We start from the raw sequence: 24,585 nt of genomic DNA on the forward strand, positions 1-24,585 counted from the left end.
TTTATGTCAACTCCCTCTTCCCTTTATACTCTTATTACACCCTGCCCTGCCCTGTCTTTTCTATTAGAACATTACCCTACATGAGGTCAGGAACTTTCTTGTTTTTTGCTGTGTCTCCTGCTCTCTGATGAATGAATGAATGAGAAAAGAAGGTACAAACTGCTAACTCACAGGCTGCAATTTACCAAAGAGCTAGACTACAAAAACAATGGTTCCATTAGCACAGGAGGCCTGGAAAATATCCGTCTTCATGTCTAAAAGCAGTACTGATATGTTGACACAAGTCTTAGGATTCTAGAAGTGGAGAAAAAGTGCTTGGCCACTATGTGCCTTGCACACTCATCCTTAACAGATCTTTCTATTGTGCCTAAATTCACACTGTAAACTTTCTAGATGCTGGATCAGGAAAGAACAGCTGAAGAATGTCTTTTATAATCCTCCAGCCTTGTGGGAAAAGGATGCTTGACATTTTCCATTTTCAATGTCATAGTCCCAGAGTACCCATAGTTTCCAAGATACCCAGGGAAAAACAGCTAAAAGTTATGCAAAGCTTCAAACAATCATGAACTATTTCTGAAAGAAAATTATTCTCCCAGAATATAAATTCAGGATAAATCTCTCCTCATTAGGGACCCTCAATCTACTTTCGTGCCTAAGCCAGCCTCATCCCCCTGTGCATGCACGACTAGTTTGAAAGGGGTGAGGACAGACCATGGCAGTGTCTAGCCTAACTAGAAAGTTACAGCTGCTACTGATGAGGACGTGTTAAAGAGTCACGAACTTGGGGATCCCTGGGTGGCGCAGCGGTTTGGTGCTTGCCTTTGGCCCAGGGCACGATCCTGGAGACCCGGGATCGAGTCCCACGTCGGGCTCCCGGTGCATGAAGCCTGCTTCTCCCTCTGCCTGTGTCTCTGCCTCTCTCTCTCTCTCTCTCTCTCTCTGTGACTATCATAAATAAATAAAAATATTTAAAAAAAAAGAGTCAAGAACTTTATAGATGGTGGTGGTGTTTTGGGTATTCCAGAACTAGGCTAAGGAAGAGGGATTTGTAAAAAAGAGTCCAGGCAATATATGTATTTAGAGAAGAGCATGTAGACACAGAGGCAAAAATCAGATCCGTGTCTCCATTCACCTTTTACCACGGGCTCTCCCAGAAGTGGGAGCAGGGGTGTGGGCAGGAAAGGCACAGGTTATATGTGTTTAACTCTTTTATTGCCTTACCCAGAAATCATATAAAAGACCAATCTTTTATAGTATGGGGAAGGGAGGTGGGGTCTTGATTAAAGAATGTTAGGAAACATTTTTTAAAATGTATTTTCTCTTCATTTTTTCCTCCTTTGATAACCCCCAAAGGAAAATGATTGCAATTATCAGGTTCATACCAATTCAGCCAGTGGGATAAAAAGATTTAGTGAACAAGCAACTTTTTTTTCTCAATTAGATGCTCTGTTTCTTTCTGGGAAGGACTCAAAAATGGTGGGTAACTTTCCAAAGCCCACTTTTCCCCTTAAAATCTGGTAAATCTTTACCATCATAATGTCCAACACTTGCCCTATCTCCACAAAAGCACTGGGTTTTGGTAAGAGTGAGGTAGCTGAGGAATTAACAACAGGGAGTAGTAGACTTGGGAGAAACACACAGAATCCCAGTTGTACCACCCGGTCTTCACACGGCCTTCGGCAAGTCTCTTGGCCACATGTGCTCAGCGGGGGTGATCTCACTCCCAACAGGACAAAAGCTGGTTCAGGGCTGGGCAGATATGAGCTTGCGCTTTGTGTGATGAAGAAGAGAGCTGCAGATAGCACATGAATAAGACATACCATGGACCTGTGGTGTTAAAATTTCATGAGAGGGAAGATTAGGGGAAAATGATGTCTAAAAAGGCTCCTTGGATGAGAGGAAGGTTAGGTAAAGAACAGAAGGCTGAGAGATACTGCCCTTAGCCTTTATTCCTCAACTGTCAAAATGGATCACCATCACCCACTGTAAGGAATTATTATGGTAAAACCGTATCTAAATGCACACAAGAGAGGGGCACCTGGGTGGCTCAACTGGTTCAACAGCTGGTTCTTGATTTCGGCTCAGGTCATGCTCTCAGGGCCCTGGGATCGAGCCCTGCTTTGGCTTCCTCTGAGCTCTGTGGAGAGCCTGCTTGAGATTCTCTCCCTCTCCCTCTCCCCACCCCCGCTCATGTGCGCATGCACATGCTCTCTCTCTCTAAAATAACTAAATCTTTAAGAATAAATACATACATACGTATGTACATCCAACAAAATAGAATGACAGAAAATAAAGCAGAGAAAACATCAAAAATTGTAAAAACTCATTAAAATATAATTAAAACCACAAAGATCCAAATATATATAATGTTACTAACAATCAACTGTATGAACAAGATAATTTCCTTCTCCCTACTCATTTTACTGACTGAATACCTAAGATCCAAAAAGAAAACGTACAGTTAAAGTTAAATAAAAAGTGCAAGATGCAATCTATAAATGTGGCAAAGATACGAACCTAAAACACCAATTTTAAGACCTGCCAAGCTTGTTTTAATTTTATCATAAATATCTTCTGATGCAAAGTCAACAGCAACGGTCCTTGTTTCCACCTTGAATTTTTCTCCTATGGAAAAAACACAAATGGAGAGAGAAGGAAAATTATAACATGGCAATTAAGATTAAAGCATTTGATGACATTTCCTTTTCAGGCTCTCACCCTCCCCCGCCCCAATTTGATATGAAATTTAGACTAGGATCATGTTAAGCAATCATGAGACCACCTAAGAGATGATACAGAGTCAACACAATAATTCTGCAATAAAAACTCCAATGTTGTTACAGAGCTGCCTGCCTGTTCCTTAATCAGTTCTCCTTCTATAAATCAGTGACTCCTTTTTAGACCCTTAGGTACAAATAATAAAACATGATTCATATAATAATGTTATATACTCTTTAAATATCATTGGTTTTGTGTTTTAATTGCAAATTGATATTCCATAATTTCAGGTAGAAGTCTTTATGTTGTAAAATGTTTTAAAGTGTGGTTAGAAAAGTCCATCTTATTAAAATGTAAATAAGATGCATATGACCGTTGTGGAATTTAGGGGCTTGGGTAATAGTTAATCGTCACTACATTAAAAAAAAAACAAAACAAAATACACAGAAGCAGAGCTACAAAGTGACAGAAGAGAGACCCCAGTGTTCTGCTTCGCTCAGAACGACTGAGCACACGCGGCGCTACTGGACATCGCGCGTGGAGATATGGGACTGTGGAGAAGCGGGACTCACTGAGGAAGAAATGCAGAACGTTTACTTGTGCCCTCCCTCGTGAGCCAGTGGAGAAGAAGGCGAGGACTGTGAGGTCCCCCGGTGTGGGTATCAATTTTATTTTCATACCTATTTGCTAAATGACTTTGAGCGGGTCACATATCCCCCACCAGCCTCAGCATCCTCTCCTGAAGATGCAAGTAGTGCTGGCCAACCCACGAACTGAGGCCCAAGTGCTACCTGGTGGTATACAGGGGCACCTCATAAATGCTAAGTCTCCTCTCTCCCCCACCGACCCTGCTCTCACCTCACTTAGTGCAGTGCAGGTGGCTAAGAAGGTTTACTCTTTGGAACTTTACTGAGAGTTCAAAAGAATTACTTGAAACATCCTGCTTCCAAAAAATAATTTTTTCTTCAATTGAAGTCGATGTTGGCTCATCACAGGGCATACGTGAGTCCACACAGGACGTTACTGTTCTTGATCTAACAGGACTTCTGCCTACAGCTGAAGAGCTGGTTCACAAGAGATCTTTTAGTCTCCCTGAAAAGCCTTTTTTCTTTAAAGATTTTATTTACTTATTTGAGAAAGCGAGTGCACATGAGCAGTGGGGAGGGGCAGAGGGCGAAGCAGGCCCCCAGGGAGCAGGGGGCCCGAGGCGGGGATCCAGGCCAGCCCCCCCCCCCGGGGGGGGGGCCCTGGGATGGTGGCCTGAGCCACCTGAGCCCAAGGCAGGTGCCCACCCAGCCCAGGCACGCAGGCGCCCCTCAGGGAGAAGCACTGCCCGACGCGGGAACCACGAAGGGACGCGGAGGAGACTGCGGCCCAGACCAGACCGCAGGCGGCGTCAGGGGCACGCTTGCTCTTGCAGTGCACGGGTTCTTGTACGTGCTCGTGTAACGGGGCCACAGACAGAGCTGTCCCCTCGCAGCAGCTCACCAGCAGGTCTTCTCAGAAATGCTTCCCAGGATTTCACCCCAAGTACAGAACACTGCCCCCCTAGAGCCACAGACCCGCCAGGGAAGGAGGCGCATGGCAAAAGGCTGAAGGATACCTTTTAGTAAATGTAAAACTTCATTTAGGAATGAAATAAGATAAATTTATCTATTTGTTTTGGGAAAAACAAACTGTGTTTCCATACTAGTGCTATATCCTGACATTTAAGAAGATTCTCTCTAGTAATAAAAGCACCTCACAATTCCAGAATCAAATTTACTCTTTTAGATCTCACCGGATTTGGGGAATGTACTTATAATGTGGACTCTTACAGCCAGGCTGCTAAAAATATTCAGAGACCCTTAGAGAAAGAATGTCATCTTATTTAATAAGAACGCTCAAGTAAGCTTCTCTTTGTGCTCACGTTGGGTAAGCCAAATGGCTTCCGACGCAGGCTTTCTGGAGAAATCCAGTTTTGACCTCACCCGTGGGTGGCCCCATGTCCCAGGCTGGTGGCCCCGTGGCCGCAGGCGCCACTGTGGCTGCTTCTCCAGGGCCCGGGTCTGGCTGTGCCAGCCCGTAGAGCACAGGCCGCCGAGCACAGGCCGCTGAGCACAGGCCACTGAGCACAGGCCACTGAGCAGAGGCTGCAGAGCAGAGGCCGCCAAGCACAGGCCTCCGAGCACAGGCCGCAGAGCAGAGGCCACTAAGCAGAGGCCGCCGAGCACAGGCCGCAGAGCAGAGGCCACCAAGCAGAGGTCGCTGAGCACAGGCCGCTGAGCAGAGGGCACCAAGCAGAGGCCGCCGAGCACAGGCCGCCAAGCACAGGCCACAGAGCAGAGGCCACCAAGCAGAGGCTGCCGAGCACAGGCCACAGAGCACAGGCCGCCGAGCACAGGCCGCAGCGGTGGCCTGATGCTGCTCGGGCCCATCACCCCTCCCTGCCCCGGGTGGCCCCGGTGCCAGCCATACAGGCCCTGAGCAATTCTCTCTCTCTCTCTCTCAAGATTTTACTTATTTATGACAGAGAGCGAGAGAGAGCAAGCATGCGTGCACGTGATGCGGCGGGGAGGAGTGGACGGAGGGGGACAGTCTGTGCCACACTGAGTGCAGAGCCAGTCACAGGGCTCGAGCCCAACCCTGAGGTCACGACCTGAGCCAAAGATCAAGAGTCCAGCGCTTCCGGACTGAGCCACCTGGGTGTCCCCTGGGCAATTCCTTAAACTTAGAATGTCCCCCAAACACATTCAGGGCTTTTGCACTTACTGTTCTCTCTGCCTAGAACGCTTGTCCGCATCTCCTGCGCCTGTTGGGTCTTTAAGCAAATGTTACCTCTTCAGGGAAGCCTTCCTTGACTACCTTTAAAGACCCACAACCACTCCTCCGCTAGCACCCCCTGCGCCCACCCCCCGCTTTATCTCATTCCATGGCACCTAACCGTCCTCTAATATTCTATATGCCTTAATGATGCATGTGTGTTTGTCGTCTGCCTCCACCAGCATTAAACTTTGTGAAGACAAGAGCTTGGGTCTGTTCTGTTCATTTGTTCAACAATATCACAAAGGACCCAGGGTCTTTCCTCCCTCCTCTCTTATCCCCTTAGGTTGGCTCCCCTCCCTCCTGGTTTCACGAGGGCCACTGCCCTTGCAAGCATCCCATACGGACGGCAATGTGCAATGGCAGAAATGGGACATCCCGTTATATGTCCCTTTTATAGAGCCAGGGGAAATTTCCCCAGAGTCCAGCCAACTCCTCTCCCATTTGTTTTCCCAGAATTATGAGATATGCATGCTCTTGACCTAGCCCATGGATAGGCTTTAAGGATTCCATGAACTGCCCCTACTACCACCATGTAGTTATGTGAGATAAAAGTGCCGGATGAACATAAGAATAAGACAGGACATTCTTCTTTCTCTGGGCCCAGGTATAATCAGGAGAGAATTTTGAGGAGTGTCTCAAAATGCTGAGGTGGGAGGAGCTGACTTCCTTAGGGAATTGGGGAAATAAATCTAGGTACCTTCCTCCTTCCCGTAACCCACCAGTCCCCCATCTGACCCTGCCAACAGAAGCCAATGCAGATGAACAGACATCCTCTAAATTTAGGATGTATTAAAACACCTGGAACAAAAGTGGGTACCACATGTACATAATACAACCTTCATTTCCACTTTCTCCACCTCCCTAAACCCAGGCTCTTCATAAGACCACCAGCCCACACTCCTCAGCCATAGCCCACTGCTGGGGAAGAATAAGAACTTGATCAAAGCCTTTGCAGAGGTTACTTTTGAGGACACTGATCCTTGCCCACCACAAAGGTGTGAGGGATGACAGCTGTAATAAGTTAAAATCAATACACTGTACATGTAGGATAAAGACACAGAAACAAGTGAATTTGGACCTTGCAAGTCATAGACACTCAAATGCCCCTTCGAGGAAATTCTGGTTGCCCTAGCTGCCAGAATATCATCAGCAAACAGCTTTCGGGTGTCAGCCCCTTCAGAGATGGCCTCAGCGTCAGAGAGCTGCCTGGACCAAGATCATGCCTCTCCCACGACACCCACATCCAGGGACTGTGATCAAGGTGGGAGTATGAAGCCACTGGACAGCTTGTACCTGCCAGCTTCTGAGTCCAAAATTATGGTCTGTTGGCTACCCTATTTTCTGTTCTTTCATCATGTCCTAGCTATAATTATTCTAGCTTTAAGACAAGTTTTAATATTTCTAGTGGTGCGATGCTCCATTATTATTCTTTCTAAAGTTTATTGATTTATTTTTTAAGATTTTAATTATTTATCTGAGACAGCGAGAGAGTGAGAGAGCAGGGGCAGAGGGAGCAGGAGACTCCATGCTGAGCAGAGAGCCCAACGCGGGGCTCCATCCCAGGACCCTGGGATCATGCCCTGAGCCGAAGGCAGACGCTTCACCGACTGAGCCACCCAGGTGCCCTCTTTCAAAAGATTATTGGTTATCCTTACTGTTTTCACTGGGATTCCATTAAACATTTCACTTAAATTTATGAAGGATGACAATGCGGCATTCCCTCCAGGCTTGCCATTTACTCAATGTCTCACAGTAAAATCTTGAGGTTATAAATTCTTAGAGATATTAAAGAACTAAAAAATTCTGTTATTAGAATATTACACCCCGTCATGCAAAGATACTCAATACTATTGATTATTCCTACTGTCAAATCCTACTTTCAAATACTTGGTATTTGAAATTGATAGGCTGGCATCCTGCTACTTACAACCGTGGCCCAATACAATCATGCCTTCCCTTCCTTTTTTCAGACTGAAGTGATTCTGAGATGGTCTTGGCCCACTGTTTCTCAGCCTAGTGGTGAAGACCAAAAACTAAGAAGCAAAAAGCTGATGTGTGATATGAGCTGTTCAAGGCAGTCAACTCGCCAGAAATGGAGACAGAAAATCAACTCTGGCTTATAGGGAATGAAGCTAGGAAATAGCTGGGATGATAACGTTATTCCCTTTTTACCTACTAATCCACTGAATGCTGCCCAACCACAATTGTAGAATAAGACAAAGAAATATTATTCATAAATATAGAGCTACATAATGCCGAGTATTCTCACTGCCTCAAGCCATTGCACCACTTCCAAGCATGGGTGCCCTGCTCCTCCAGTCATATGGCTGATTTTCACTCCGAGGATTGTAAAATAGTACAAGGTCACGCCTGGAACGGACGCAGAAGGAACTGCACTTATAAGTTCAGTCTCAAGATGTTGCTAACACCTCTCAGTATTAAAACTAGCACATCTTTAGGTTGATGCCTACTAGAGAGGCCATGAAACATATTCAGAATAGCTTTATGTTTAACATACTTCTAGGTCTGACCATCATTATTTTTATTTTGCTCAACAAACTAAATCTCTTAAATTCCAAGTCTTTCCTTAAGTATAATCATATAGTCTTAGAAAGACTTTCCCCATTTTTCCTCTGGGTGCCTGGGGACAGTGAATCTGAGAATGTAGAACAGAGATCTAATCTACATAAACTCATGTATTATTTACAATTTTTCTATCAATAAAACCAAAATTAATATATTAGTTCTCTTGTGCCTACATCTGCTCCAAATAAATGATGTTTTCCCCCTAAGTTTCAGTACTATCCATTATGAAATTCTTGTTACATTTACCCTTCCCCATCTTTTCCATACTATAAATTTCATCATTTAAGATTCAAGTTGGGTCACCAGCCCTGTGGACTGTCTTTTCAGGATTCCCATTTCCTTCAAGGTAAAACTACTTACTCTCTCGGCTGTGTTCCTAGAGACCTTCTCTGTAACCTTAGTAAACACTTCCTATAATATATTATGCAAACAGTCTATTTCCTAACAAACACAGATCACTCTCTGTCATCTTTGTGTATCCTGCACCCAGTGCAACGCCTGGCATAGAGCAGAGGTCGCTCAAATGTCTGCTGAGTAAGTAAAAAAATCGAGGCTGATGCAGCTGATTTATTAAAATCATCTTCTCAGTATTTCTTCAACTCTTCCCTATAGAAATAAAACTATATGCTAGTAAGAGATGTCCATTATGAGACATAACAACATAAAGTGCTTACTATCAGGCATTTTAAAGCATTAAGAGAAACTGAGAAACAACTCAGTCCCTCCACTTGTCCTGCATGCGTTGAACTACCGTTCTTATAGAGGCAGAAACATTTTAGAGTTGCAGGAAACCAGCCAGTCTCATGAATAAAGTACTCGAGGAGCTTCACTCAGGGCCTGGAGATGAAGGCTGAAGGTATTTTAGTCACGGGCCCCTCTCCTATCCCCAGTCCTGAAAAAGATAATTAGGGGAGAGGAGTGACTCTTGGGGAAATAGTACTATATTCCATACCTCCCAATTTTAGCTTCTTAAATCTAAATTCATCAAATGCAATTTAGAACCATAAAAATGTATCACAGTGTTTTAAAAAACCCTCCATTTTCACATATAATGTTTTAGAGTATTTACAGTGTAAAAAGCACAATGAGCCTTTTGCACTTTCTCTAATTTTAAGGAGAAAACAAAGAAAAAATGTCCCCTAACTACATTCTCTCTACTTCCCTCCTTTGGCTATTTTCCTTTTTCACCCCCAGGCCTTACCATCTTCTTCCTCCCCTACATAGGGTGTCACATCTCCCCACAGAGACAGCCTCCCTTATGTAGCCATGGAGCAGCAGTGATTGTGCCCTAGAAGGGAATAATTCTATCTGACTCCATTTTTAAAGACTCATTTAATTATAATTATCAGAGATGCTACACAAATAATGGTCCATTTCTTTTTTTTTTTCATTGCCCTTGAAAGCACTCTCATGATCATTTTAACCTCATACGAAGAGACCCATTTTCGGTCAAATGAAAAAATTCATCATAGCCTCACCAGGATTCCATCCCAAACCAAGTGTTTCTTTATATTAACCCAAGATTATTATATTTTATTCATTACAGGCTATCTTACTAGAGCTACCACCTGAAATAAACACAAACTATATATGATGCAAATCTGTTCTAATGAACGCACATGAACAGGTCCCATTCTTTTGAGAGCCCCGATTTCCACACTGGGTTCAGGTATTGCAGACACCTGGGTTCAGGTATTGCAAGGCACCTTTGGAGACATTTTCAAATAAAGATGTTTCTTTTTTACACTTAGGAACAAAACTAAACCAAACTAAACAAATGGCCCGCTAATGGAAACATCTGATTTTATGTCCTGAGGTGAGAAAAATGCTAAAAATATTGCGAACGTTGCTAAAGGGTCCAAGATGAGATCACTAATGTGATGTAAGGAGAGCGTCTGCGTGCCCCAGAACTCCGGTGCTGAAGCCCTACCTCCAGGCCCCGGGTCTGGAGGAGCCTTGGGAGGCCACAGGGGAGGCTCTCCGGGGGACTGGGTGTCCCCAGGAGCGGGGCGGAGCTCTGCCCACGTGCAGCACCGAGGCGAGGGCAGCTCCTCAGCAGCGGGCGCCCTCCTGGGCCCTTGATCTTGGGCCTCTCCGCCTGGAGGACTCGGGGGGCCCAGGCGTCCTTTAGGACGCGCACCTGGAGGCGGTGCTCTGCGGCCACCGGCCAGAGTGGGCGTCGTCTGAAGTCACTGGGCACCCGCCCGCAGGAACCCCGCCCGCACTGCGGGACGCAGCAGCACCCTGCGGAGCTGTGGGGGCGGCCAGCGGCACGGGGAGCCGCCCGCCCGGCCTCGACCACCACGACCCCGGGCGCCCTGCCTATTCTCTGTATCATCCATTCTTTCCTCTTCGCAGCAGCTGCTTATCTTTTCTCAAACTGCATATGTACATCCAAGTCTACTTTAAAAAGTCATTTATTTGTTCCGGTATTATTCGTGGAATCAATGGTCATGTGCTATTTTTAGCAACGCCTTTAGTGTCCAAGTCCTTCCTTGCCCAATCAGCCTGTAATTAACCTTTGAATTACTCTGTGTTATCTGTTCCAAAAGGCACATTTTTACTCATATTTTTTGTCTCTGAAATCATGATGCCATACAATTGATGGCATGCCAGTTTAACTGGTGATTTTTCTTTCTTAATGCTTACAAGCTGCCTCATTGTTTCATGATCACTGGTGTCTCAGATTTGATGAAAGAACTCTAGAACCCTGCTGACAATCCAGCCTTCTTTTTAATGTCACAAAATAGACCAAGGACAGCTTCCAAACACAAGATCTCAGTATTCCAGTGCTTATTCCACCAGCATCATTAGTTCGACGGCAGATTTCCCATCCTAAACTAAGACCCAAAAACCTTAGCATACGTTCATTCATTTGCAACCAGACAAAGCATCTCACTCTCTAAATTGTCAGCTATGAGAGCAGTGTCCATGTCTGGGTTTTTCTTTGCCACTACACACTCCGAGCCCAACAGTACCTGACTCACTACGGGAGCTCACTATACATGTTTTGATTAAGTAAATTCAAGAAGGACACCCTGAACAGCCCCACTTGTCAGACTTTACCCTGAGTATAACAGCAGATACTCTCAAATAGGTCATATTTTGGTGAAGGAGAGATGCGTGAACCCAACTGTTGCTCATTTACATGAACAAAGAGTGCAAAGAGAAAGCACCTCACTCTTGCACAGTGGAATTTTAAATAGGAGGTGACATCTGCGTGGAGTCCTTGCATAGCAGTTGGTCATGCAGAGAAGGGGGAGAGGTGGGCAGAGGCAGAAAGCAAGGGAAAGAAAAAGCCTGTTCTGAGAATTCCTATGCAGTGCAGAGGGGAGGAAAGAACACACTCTGTAGCAGGAAGTGGACAGAGGTTTCACATGCCAGGATAACAAACAGGGCTAGTGATGTAATTTGCGGGGCCCGATTTAAACAAAATAAAAATGCGGGCCCCTTGTTCAAAAATTATTAAGAATTTCAAGATGGTAACAGTAGAGCATTAATTAAACCAAGTTTGGGCCCTTCTAAGTGGGAATGCAGAGGCCACACGCCTATGAAGGCAGCCAGCCCTATAAGGCTCTTAAACTGGGAAATGTAAGATCACACTTGTATTTTAGGAAGGAAACACTAATGGCAGAGGAGAGGACATAGAGCCTGTTCTAAAGAGTGGCGGGCAGCAAGGAGAGAACACAGCAGCTGCTGCTTTCGTCCCTTGTTGAGAAAGTCCCCTCATCCCTAAGGGGAGAGGCAGGCTGCCTGGGAGAGACTTCTGATTTAGCTTTTTGGTTATTTCTTAGTAGAGCAAGTTTTTTCTTGAGGTAGCTTACGTCTCTCTCTTCATTGGCTTAAAAAAAATGAAATTACTATCAATGAGATTTGGGCCAGAGTTGACCAACTTTCCACACAGGATCACCATGAACTAAAAACCAAGCTGGCAAGCAAAAGATGCTTTTTTTGTAACCCTCCATATATTCCTCCCTTTGTCTTTCAAAAAGAAAGATAACTAAAATTAGAAGTCAAATATCACACAGTACCTTCTAAAAATTCTGATTGAGCTACCTTTTTTTTTTTTTTTTTAAAGTAACCACTTTTTATTTTAACCTGTCACTTTGTTCTCACAAGACTGTTGTGCTTTTGTGAAATTTTCCCACAGGAAGAAAGTATTCATTTCGAGATCTGGGTCTCTCATTTTGGTATTTAGAAAAAAGAAGCTTAACGGTTGCTTTTATTTCTTTAAAAAAAAAAAAAAAGGAACTTTTGAAGAAATTACCATAAAATTTAAAATATCAGCTATTGAAATGAATATTTACTTTATGGCAATTAACACTTTGAAGATAAATATAGTTCAACAACATTTTGCCAAGAGTAGAACCATCCTTCCGTGCAACACATACACACAAAAAAGCCTCTTCATTTAAATTGTTAAAAGAGCATAGTTTTTACATATCAAACCAAAATAAAAGCAAAAAAAAAAAAAAAAAAAAAAAAAGCCTGATTTAGAGTTTCTTTCTCCTGCACTTTTAGAAGTCAGGATAAGAACTTGACACAAATCATCCTGACTCTACGATACTCTGAAGAACCCAGAGGCACCATGTAAAAAAAATACACAGGGTTGCAGTTAACATTCTACCAACTAAACAGGAGTAATAACTACTATAGTTATCAGTTACTGAACATCAGCTGGATGTCAAGAATTCTACTAAGTGACATTACATCATTTAATCTGCATAAGAATTTACAGGTATATTGCTGAAACTTGCAAATGATTATTCTCATAATTTTCAGTTTTCAATATTTAAAAGGCCATTATTTATTTGGTTGTTGTTTTGTTTTGTTTTTTAATTTTGAAATAATCTCAAGCAAAGAAAAGTTGCAAATACTGTACAGGTAACTTTTTTTCCTGAACCATGTCAGATTCAGTTGCTAACAAGATGTCATCCATCACCCATAAATACTTCAATGTAGTGGTTCTCAAAGCGTGGGCCATGGCTTTGAGGGTCCCTGAGAGTCAAAAATACTCAGACGTTAATTATCTGCATTCTTCAGTGTGCTGACATTTGCTCTGATGGCACAAAAGCAATGGTGTGTAAAAATGCTAAACCCGTACCATGAATTAGAGCAATGGCACCTAACTATATCCTCCACAGATTTGCAGGGAAAAGGAAAAAGCCAGTTGTGTTTGAGAATGTCCCTTGAAGAAGCAGTAAAATCATTAATTGTATTAAATCTCTACCCTTGAGGACACATTTTTAATGTGCTGTATGACAAAATGGGGAGTACACAGAAAGCACTTTTCCTGTGTGCCTAATTCAATGGGTGTCTTGAGGAAAGCATCTGTGCAACAGAGTTCTGTAAGCTGAATTAGGCTCTGTTTTCATACTGAACCATTTTACTTGAAAGAACAATGGACAGAAAAACCATGCTTCTTCAGGTTTAGCACATTTTTAAAAATGAAATAAGTCTGTCATTTTAGAAAAACAACCAACAGTATTTGTCGTCCATGATAAAATTTGAGGTTTTAAGTGAAAAATCAGAATTTTGTAAAACCTGTAGCTACCTTCATGTGCTTGAGAGAAAAGGTTTTTCTGATAAGATTGGGAATGATACTAATGATTGGGATTTTTTTGGTGCTGTGTCAACATTTGTGAAATCTGCAAAACTCTGGAATCAATACTGATGACCAACACACACAGTTATAAAATCGTAATGCATAAAAGACTTATGCAAAGTGCAAGGCAGACAAGTGGATTTTAATGTAACTGATTATGAAAATCCATTGATACGTTTTCAGATTCCCTGCTGCAACTAACTTTTAAGAAACTTCCATTTATGGAGTTTTGATGTAGTATCAAAGAAGAATATCCACAACTACCTGAAGAGGCTATTCAAATCACTTCCTATTTTCCAACTACATTACCATGTAAAGCCAGATTTTCTTCTACTTCAACCAAAATAACATTGCAGCAGACTAAATGCAGAAGCAGATATGCAAATGAGACTGTCTTCTACTGTGCCAGATATTAAATAGATTTGCAAAAATGTAAAACGCCACTCTTGTCACTGAATTTTGTTTTGCTTCAGAACATATAGTTGTCTTTCCTGCTAAAAAATGTTAGATGAACATACAATGGGTTTACTGTTATTCTTAGAGGAATTAAATAATTTTTTAATTGGTTTGAATTTCTAAGGTAATTAATGTTGACAGCTGTATCCCAGGTAAACCGAAGCTCTTTGGGGCCCCTCGACATTTTAGGAGTTGTAAAAGTGTCCTGAGACTAAAAAGTTTATGTATGCTGCTGTTGTATTTCCTACAAACACAGTCTCCAAAATCAGCCATCAAAAGCAGGAAATTTATACTGATGCATTACTGCCTCTAGGCCTCAGAGTCTGATCCAGTTTCACCAACTGCCCCAACAATGTCCTTTGCAGAGAAAGGATCCAAATCAGAGTCACCTGACACATCTTGTTCAGCCTCTTCCAATCTGGATCAGCTTTTCCGTCTTCTCTTGACCTTTACGACTTTGATACTCTGAAGATTACAGGCCAAATGGTTTGTAGAATATCCCTCAACTTAGGTGCGTGGGTGTTTCCACACGATTAGCCTTAGGTCATGCACCCTTGGCAGGACCACCGCCGAAGCGAGGCTGTGTTTCTCACCACATCCTATTGGGTGGCACACAGTTTCAATGTCCCACTACTGACTGAAGGAAGTCTGATCTCTTACTAAGATGCTGTCTGCCCGACTCCTCCCCGGTGAGGTTACTATTTTTCCCTTTGTAGTCAACAGGTATTTTGGTATTCTGTAGGGAGATATTTTGATACTATATAAAATCCCATTTTAAAAAAATTGAAGTATAATTAGCATATGGTTTTTATTAGTTTCAGGTGTACAATATAGTGACTCAACTATTCCATATGTTCCTCAGTGCTCATCAGGATAAGTATATTCTTAAGAGCTATTCCACACTCATCTTCTATTCTCCTAGCCCCAGCCCTGAACCAGCCATTTCTCCAAGGATCCCTGGATCCTTTATTAGAAAACCTATCTAGAACCAAGATGTAGGTGCAGAGTTTGCTCATTGCAGTTGGGGTGTTGCTGCCCCCAGGAAGGACCATAGGCCTGGGCAACCAACACTGGAAGGGTGACAGGCTCAAGACAACCACATACTGGGGACTGTCCCACAGAGCAGCTAGTTGTCCGCTGAGAGACACCACTAGAGATGCTTTTATAGAGAAGCCAAAGATCCAGTAGGGGGGCCTTGAGGGTTCTCCTCCAGAGCTCAGATTTACATTTACATTGTAAATCATCTTGGATACTAAACACACAAATGTCTTTGATGCATGCTGTGCAATAGAGGCTGATAAAATAGTGTTAAGTTAGGCTTTGATTTGAGAAGGGATAGGTTTGTGGCCTTCACTTGGTGAATAAAAATGTAAATAAATACTTGAGCTCTGTAGGGGCAAAACAAGCTCTTGGTTACTTATTGAGTTTCATGCTAAATGTATATAAGCGACTAACCGTATACTTTGCTCAGAGCATTTCCGGAAAGTGTGCCAAACAGATATTGAAAAGTAAATCCCATCTGCCCACAGAAACAACTTTATAATTGGAATTTCTGTTACTAAAATCAATCGTAGCTAAGCCCAGTAATATACCATAAATACACAAACATACAATGCCATTAAATGCTCTGTAATTTAAAATAGTAAAACTGTGTGCCCAAATACTGATTGTCTCGAAGACCCAATTTACTGTGAAGCGTGTGTATGTATGAGTGTCCGTGTCTGTGTGTGTGTGTGTGGCCTACAATACATGGTATATAAAAATGTATATATTTGGCCTTAAAACATGTTAGTTAGTCACATTTATCTTAATATACAACAAAACTGCCTCCTTAGAATTTAGAAGAATGATTTAAATAGTATGGGCTTTTAAAAAAGAAGTTCAAGGAAGTATAAGCTAAACCTTCTATATCAGTACATTTCTCTAGGGCTGACAGAGGCAGTGTCACTTCCATTGCCCATATACTTTCAAAGTATTGCAGTAGAAGCTCAACAGATATTAGAATAAAAAGGGATGAACCAAGATTGGTATTAGACCATAATGCCAATACACACTGGCTGGATCAAAGCAGTTATCAGAGGAGTCCCTGAATTCCTTAAAATTGCAGGCAAAATATTCTGTATATTTCAGTGACCTTGAACAACACGGGTTAGACAGTATGGGTCACTTATACATGGATTTTTTACAGTACAGTACTGTAAATGTATTTTCTCCCAGAATTATGGGCACATCTAAGGCGAGGAGGCTCCTAGGATTTTTCCAATAGCGTTTTCTTTTCTCTAGCTTACTTTATAGTATAAGAACAGAGTATATAATAGATATAACACACAAAATGTGTTAATTGACTGTTTATGTTATAGGGAAGGCTTCTAGTCAACAGGTTATCAGTACTTCAGTTTTTGAGGAGTCAAAAGTTACACATGAATCTTTGACTACCCCTAAGCCCCAGATTATTTATAGGCCAACTATATACATACATATTTTTATAGGGATGTTTTTTATCATTTTAATTCACAAAAAGGTCATGACCCTCAAAAGAGTAAAAAATTTGGTTGTTAAAATAATACTCCTCAGAAATAACCACCATGAATGGTCTGAGCTACATAACCTTGCAGACCTTTTGTTTGGATACATATCTATATGTGTTATATACATACAAAATGTTTTCATGAGTTTAGTATTTGTGGGGTTTTTATTATTGTTGTTTTTCAAAAGTAAGACCAGACTTTCTTGAAATATGCTACTCCACAACTTGCTTTTTTTCAGTAAAGATGGCCTTCCATGTCAATACATATAGATAGACTTTTTAAATTACATGGAAAGGCTGGGCCATAATTTATTCAACCAGTCATTCAATACACAGTATGAGCAGGGACAGATCAAAGGAAGAATTCATTATACTAGAGAAGGGGAATGCATCAAGGCAAGCTAAAAAAAAAACCCAGAACGCCAATGAAGTCAGGGGTACTTTTTTAGGTCATCAAGACCTTATTAAAAACACACCAACAATAGCAAAAAAAAAGAAAAAGAAAAAGAAAAAGACAAAATAAGGATGGAGAAACTGCAGTGTTTACATGTTACCACCAATACCAAAAGCAGTTTGGCCAAAAAGAATTATGGGCACATCTAAGGCGAGGAGGCTCCTCACATGTGCCCCCTATTCCAGGACCCCTCCCCAGACCAAAGACATGATAATAAGAGAATAAATATTGCATATTTTATATACAAATAAAGTATGTAAAATAAGCCCTGCCTTAAGGCAGAGTCTAGTCAAGCCCACCTTGGGGAAAGGTCTGGGGAAGAATCTGAGAAAGGCTCTACCACAGGCATCAAAGGCATAAAGTCATAAAGGAGAGACCCCTGGAATAATAAAGAACCATACTGAGCCAGAGCTTTCCAGAGTATCTGGGGCCGCTGGTCACTATGTTACCCACATAACTACGGTCAGACAGGTGACAGCACACAGCTGCAGTTTTAATAATCCATACCAAGGTTTGGAAGGAATCACTGACCAAGAAGAGGTAGCAGCTCACATTCTCACCACCCTATGTATGAGCTGATCTAGTAACACAGAGTAATCTAGCTTTTTCTATCTCTAGTGAGGCCTGGGCCCTATCTTTGCTCAAAGAGGACACTGGAATAGGGGGCCATTGACAGACATTCAGATAATTTCTCATTTTTCACATGGTATAAGCAATACCATGAATATCCTGCACATAAATCTTTGTGCAGTTTACCTGAGTTTTTCTGTAGGATAAACTTCTAGAAGTAGGATAGTCAGATCAAAGAGTGTGTGTGTGTGTGTTTATAGAGATGGAGTACAGGAGAAAAAGGGAATCAACTTTCACTTTTTATAATTCTATACAGTTTGAATTAATTGGTTAATTTCAGAAAAATATCACTTTTCTCATTTTATTTATTTTTAAAGATGTTATTTATTCATGAGAGACACAGAGAGAGAGGCAGAGACACAGGAAGAGGGAGAAGCAGGCTCCCTGGAGGGGAGCCCGACACGGACTCGATCCCAGGACCCCAGGATCACGCCCAGAGCCAAGGGCAGATGCTCAAGCACTCAAGCCACCCAAGCGCCCCTCACTTTTCTCATTTTAAAAGAAAAAAAGTACTTCCTTAGGTCAAAATTGGCTCCCAGGTCTATAGGAACTATAAAGAGAGCCAGGCTGCAAAGAGTCAAATATATAAAGAGACAAAGTGTTCACTAGAAGCTAGAGGAGTCGCTGGAGAGACCTGGATACAAGAAATAGGAGTCACTGAGGCAGGTCATGCCAAGGTTCATTCAAGCACAGGCTGCAGAGCTGGCCAGGGGCATCGAATGGTTAGGCCTCCCCATAAGGCTGCTCCTATCACGTAAGTAAACATGCCGGACTCTCTCCACTCGACACTCGTGACCACACACACTCCCTGGCAATAGGTGGCATGCTCACGAAGGAAGCCTCTGGCTCTGTTTTGGCTTCCTTTATACATGACAACAGGGAGCAGTTACACTGGTAAGCGCTACAGCCTGCACCGCCATTATACTTAAAAACAAACCAATGCAAAAACAAACAAAACCGGGCATTCCAATTTTGTTTATCATCCTACTAAACTTGATTTCAGGCAAGTTTTCCCTTTAAAGGTATATGTATTCTTGAGTCTCCCAACAGAAGCAGGTTTCAGGGCCTGCAAATTTATATGCCAGTTCCTAAATCTTGGTTAGCTCTCCAGGAGCTCCCTTTAGAACTGAACAGTGTGAAATTTAAGTGCTCGGTCCTGGACACGTCAGGCACATGGGCTCTCCCTCCCACATCCCCCACCCCCCAGGACAGTGCCCTGAGGCAGCAATCCCCAACGTATCATTGCTGGCCACGCTGAGCACCTGGCCCCTCATCCTTGCACCCGGCTCACAGGCCAGACTCCACTGCGTACTGCAGCTGAATACACGCCTCTCAAAATTTGGAACTCTGTTAATCTTTCTCCCATCTCACAGGGCTCTTAAAAAAAAAAGAAAAATCACAAAAGCAACTTTTGAGTGCTTACTCCATGCCAGGCACCCTGTCAAGTGTTTTTTGTGGATTATCTCATTTAATTCTCCAACTATCTTATATGACACAGTCAAGGACTGTCTCTGTTTCAAGATGAGGAACTGAAGTGAAATAGTTTGCCGATGTCAGAAAGCTCTGTTAGAGACCAGCTGGGAACCTAGACACCCAGCGATGGAGAAGGTGGCTCATTCCCACCTACACTACTCTCTTGATGATGTCAGGTGCTGCTTCCCTAGAAGTTGAGGCTGGAAGCCCTACTACATTCAGATCAAAATTCTGTGAGGAACAAAACAAATATTTCAGTTTTAGAATTACTCTTGCCTTGCTGATAACTGTCACTACATTTAACTCATAAACTCACTTCTGAAACTCTCACTATATGAGAATATCTGGAAACATGGCCCTGAACACTCTGACTTTGGCTTATCAGTTTTTAGGTAATTCGATTCTGGATAGTGTCATAATGGTACCAAAGCATATCCTCCACAGTTTCTTTTTAGAAGGCAGTTGATGCTACAGACATTTATTCACTCACTGAACAAATTTTTAGAGAATACCTGCTATGGGTCAGGTGCTGTTAGCCACGACCGAAACTAAGTTGCTTACCTTGGAGCTTAGAGACTATTTGAGGGAGAAAGGAAAGAAATAAGTAAAAATACGATACATCAGATTTGGTAATAAATGCCATCAAGAAAATATGAAGCAAAGCAAGGGAGATAGGGAATGAAAGAACAATTATTTAAAAATGAGAGTATTTTTTGAAGCTAAGAAAATGTCCATTCCAAATTTGTCAAACTGATACCTCATTCCGTTTAAATTCCTGTGTCAAATCCTAATGTGCAACAAATTTGTAATACAACAGGTAATTAATGGATCAAATTACACAAATAATTAAATGATGAATCCTAAAGAAGTAAATTTTATTTGTTTTTGCTATACTTTTCAATTATTTCTTTTCTTTAAGATTTTATTTATTTACTTACTTGAGAGAGAGATGGGGGCGGGGCAGAGGGAGAGGCAGAGAGAGAATCTCAACCAGACTCCATGCTAAGCACAGAGCCTGATACGGGTCTCGATCCCAAGAGTCAGACACTTAACTGAATGAGCCACCCAGGCATCCCACTTCTCAATTATTTCTAAGCAAAAAATTGAATGCTTGAAAATTTTTCAAAGGATAAATATCACACAATGTAATGTAAAATATAAAACACACTGTCCATCTTAATAAAACCCATGTCCCTATATATGTACCTTCAGTCCAATTTTTAGGAAGTCTAATTGTAGATTTGAGGAAGCCTATTGTCAAATCTCAAAGATTTGTTAGCCTACTTCTGGTGATCACACCTAATGTGGGGCTTGAACTCACAATGCTGAGATCAAGAGTCTACCAAATAAAAAAAAAAAAAAGAGTCTACCAAATAAGCCAGCCAGACATCCAATATCCTTTTACCTTTATAAGCTTCAACAATGACCACAGCATCACTGTCATGAAAAGTTACCCGGAAAAGTAAGGGCTAATGTCTTTTTTCTCCCTTTTATCTGCTCCCATTCCTCATTATCAAATGCCATAAGCAAACAAGAATTAAGAGCTATGAAAGCGGGATCCCTGGATGGCGCAGTGGCTTAGAGCCTGCCTTTGGCCCAGGGCGCGATCCTGGAGACCCGGGATCAAGTCCCACGTCGGGCTCCCGGTGCGTGGAGCCTGTTTCTCCCTCTGCCTGTATCTCTGTCTCTGTCTCTCTCTCACTGTGTGCCTATCATAAATAAATAAATAAATAAATAAATAAATAAATAATAAAAAAAAAGAGCTATGAAAGCACATCACATTTCATTGGGAAGTCATGAAAAGTATTTCACTGTAGGAAGTTTTGTAAAAAAAAAAAAAAAAAAGCAATAGGTGTTGTATGTAAGTGAGGAATCACTAACTGTATACCTGAAACTAATATTACATTGTATATTAACTAAATGGAATTTAAATAAAAACTTGGAAGAGCGGGGCCTGGTGGCTCAGCCCTTCAACCATCAGACTCTTGATTTCAGCTCAGGTCAGGGTCTTGAGATTGAGTCCCCTGTCTGGCTCTGTGCTGGGCATAGAATCTGCTTAAGATTCTCTCTCTGCTTTCCCTCTGCTGCTTCCTGCTCACTCTCCTTCTCTCTCTCTCTCTTTCTCTCAAAAAAACAAAACAAAACAAAACAAAACTTGGAAGAAAAAAAGGCAGTAAGGAGGCTTGTACATCTTCCTTAGGAAGACTAAAACAATACAAGAGATAATATCCTTATGTGTGATTATGTCACGTATATGATACGTAGAAATGCAACATACATATGTATAAGAATGTATATATGTAAACATGTATTTGGCAAGATACATATAAGAATAGCACACGTAGGGGAACCTGGCTGGCTCAGTGGAACATGGGATTCTTGGTCTCAGGACTGTGAGTTCCAGGCCCGTGCTGGGTGTAGAGATTAGTTAAAAATGAAATCTTAAAAAGAAGAAGAAAAAAAAAAGCATGCGTATGAGATGCTACCTTGCACAGCACACAGTATGTGAGGCAATATAAAACAGAGAAAGGAGAGTAGGGAGGAGTCTGGGGAATGTGAGGGAGCAGATCACCCTAGATCCTGCTACCGGTTATCTCCCATGAAATTACGGAGATGCTAACTTTTATTATTCTCTCAAACACCTGAGTCGGCAAAATTATTTTGCAAATGTCAATGAATTCCAACAACTTTTCAAGTGGTGGCCTGTTAGAACCAGAAATGGGAAAAGCAGCGGCAAATTTTCTTTAGCAGTAGGTATTAGAGGCCTGGATGACGAAAAGCAGAAAGATGAACAAAATTCAGTAACCTGCCGCAAGCATCCTGCCCACAGGGAAAGCAGTGTGGATCGTGTGGGAGACATTTTGTGGACTGCCCTGGGTGAAAACCAGTTAAATTTCTCATTCTGCCCCAAGAAAGCAATGAACATATAAGCAAAGATTGAAAGTTAGACCTTCCCCTACGTTCAAAAATGTCTTAAGGACATTACCTTGTTTGATCTTCACAACAATCCGCTAAGTTACACAGAGCAGGTATTATCAATGTCACAGACAGGAACGAACCCATCCTGCACAAAGTACAACAGACAACCAGCTGTTTGAGGTTACAAAGATGCCTGGTGGAAGACCCAAGATGGATCCTGGTCACCTACAAACTAATCCATGGTCACAGCATCATGCTCTTGTAACAATTCTTGGTATTTAATAGAACCATCTGGATAAAAACAGTGTTGTCAGTTTCACAGTCCAGAACACTTTTTTAAAAGGTCTGGATTCCAGCTCATTTAAGAAGGTGGATAATCCTTAATCATTCAGATCCACTAATTATTAATGTCTACAACAAGACCTGATAAATGCCTATTAGGTTTTCCTTAGAGTCTTTCCTGCCCACACAGGAGATTATATATACTCCTGCTACGTCCTCCCCACTGCTTTGAGCAGGTCTCACTTGCCACCCACATATTTAAAGTAGATGAATGGTGAAGTGAAAAATGATAAATTCCACCTCATGATTTTGAAATGTAAGTAAGGTAAACTGCAAATTCTGAAGATCAAGAAGTTCAAGATGAATGTCATTAATTAAATGAGCAAGTTCTAAAATTATCCATCATCATTTTCAAATTGAATCAAGGAAAATAAACTTTCCAAAATACCTCAGAGTTTTCAGCACTTTATTTACATACTCTAAAATGATCAGTCTTTACAATTTTATACCAAAGAAATTAGAAAGGAAACATTAATATTAGTTCACCACACAGAAAAAAAGTTTGGCTTTTTAATAAAACAAATTTTAATATATAATCTGTAAGTTATTGTTAACCATGTATATAACTGTGAGGGTGTAAGTATGTATCTACCAGCTTTTTATTTGTTCGTTTTTATTTATTTATTTATTTATTTATTTATTTATTTATTTATTTATTTATGATAGTCACAGAGAGAGAGAGAGAGAGGCAGAGACACAGGCAGAGGGAGAAGCAGGCTCCATTCACCGGGAACCCGACATGGGATTCGATCCCGGGTCTCCAGGATCGCGCCCTGGGCCAAAGGCAGGCGCTAAACCACTGCGCCACCCAGGGATCCCCCAGCTTTTTAATTTAGGGGAAAAGATTAAAATGAGAACTTGAAGAAATTAATTTGAGTTGCTTATAAAAGTGGGTTTATCATAGTAGAATGTACATGTTGTGGTCATGCACGACAGAAAAGCAGCTTTAAAAAAAACATTTTCACAATGATTTGTTCAAAGAGCTTTCTGGAATGGCGCGCTTGCACGAGGCAGTACACTCTGTAATTGGGCTGCCTGGGCCCAACCCTGGCTCTGCCACTCCTCAGCAACGTGATCCTATTAGCTTCCTGTGGCTGCATCACAAATTCCCCACGAACTGAGTGGTTTAAAACAACACCTGTTCTTTACCTCAGTTTTTGTAGGTCAGGAATGTATCCACAGCATACCTGGGTCCTTTGCTCAAGTTTCAGAAAGTTGCAATCTCATCGGAGGCTCAGGTTCCACCCTCAATCTCACCCTGTGTGTGTTCACAGGATTCTATTCCTTGCGGTTATACAACTGGAGACCCCTCTCCTTGAGGCCACCTCCCATTCCCTGACACGTGGCCCTCCCCACACACAGCAGTGTGCTTCTACAAGCCAAAGAAAGGGCATTTCTGGTGCTTTCAATCTGCCACCTGAGGGAAGATTTGAGACTTTTAAAGAGATCACCTGATTGGGTCAGTCCCACAAAAGATAATCTTTTGATTAACTCGAAGTCAACTGATGGGACCATATATCTGCAAACTCACTTCACCTTTGCCATATAATGTAACCTAACCACAAGAATGTCATCCATTATATCCATCAGGCCTGCCTACACTCTAATCTGGGATTACGTGGGGTGTGTACACCATGGGACAGGAATCTTCAGAAGTATCTTAGAATTCTGCTTACCACAAGTATCTTACTTGTGTCCTCTCTCAAATGGGGATAACAGAAGTACCAATTTCAGAGAGCTGTTCAATGATTCAAGGAGCTGATTTCTACAAAGCTCTCAGAGCAGTCTCCAGCACATGTAATCGTCACAGGAATAATGGCTCAATAAAAATAAAGAAGGAAAATAGTGGTCCATGAGTTGTTGGGTGCTCAACTTTGCTTGGCCCTAACTAAGACTAAGGTGATACAAAATTGCAAAATCTTATACAAGTCATCTTCATGTCCTTTCTAAATTTTTCTAATATAACTAGAAAATATGGCACCCTGGGCTTGCATTGCCACATGGTAACAATAAGGTGGAGCTGCCATCTCTACATGGGGAGGGTTCTTCAGTTCTCCAGGCCTCTCCACT

The 24,585-nt window shown here is 41.9% G+C and overlaps 1 protein-coding gene across 1 annotated transcript in view; it reads right to left on the reverse strand.

Moving 5' to 3' along the window:
- The window catches only part of HSD17B12 (hydroxysteroid 17-beta dehydrogenase 12), a 168,655-nt gene that overhangs the window by 51,079 nt on the left and 92,991 nt on the right, over window positions 1-24,585 (reverse strand). The window contains exon 4 of the mRNA XM_041722259.1: window positions 2,518-2,625. Coding sequence (XP_041578193.1) covers window positions 2,518-2,625 — 108 coding nt within the window. The remainder of the gene's footprint in view (window positions 1-2,517; window positions 2,626-24,585) is intronic.

The sequence above is a fragment of the Vulpes lagopus genome, chromosome 11 (genome assembly GCF_018345385.1).
Source record: "Vulpes lagopus strain Blue_001 chromosome 11, ASM1834538v1, whole genome shotgun sequence".
NCBI classification, from domain to species: Eukaryota; Metazoa; Chordata; class Mammalia; order Carnivora; family Canidae; genus Vulpes; species Vulpes lagopus.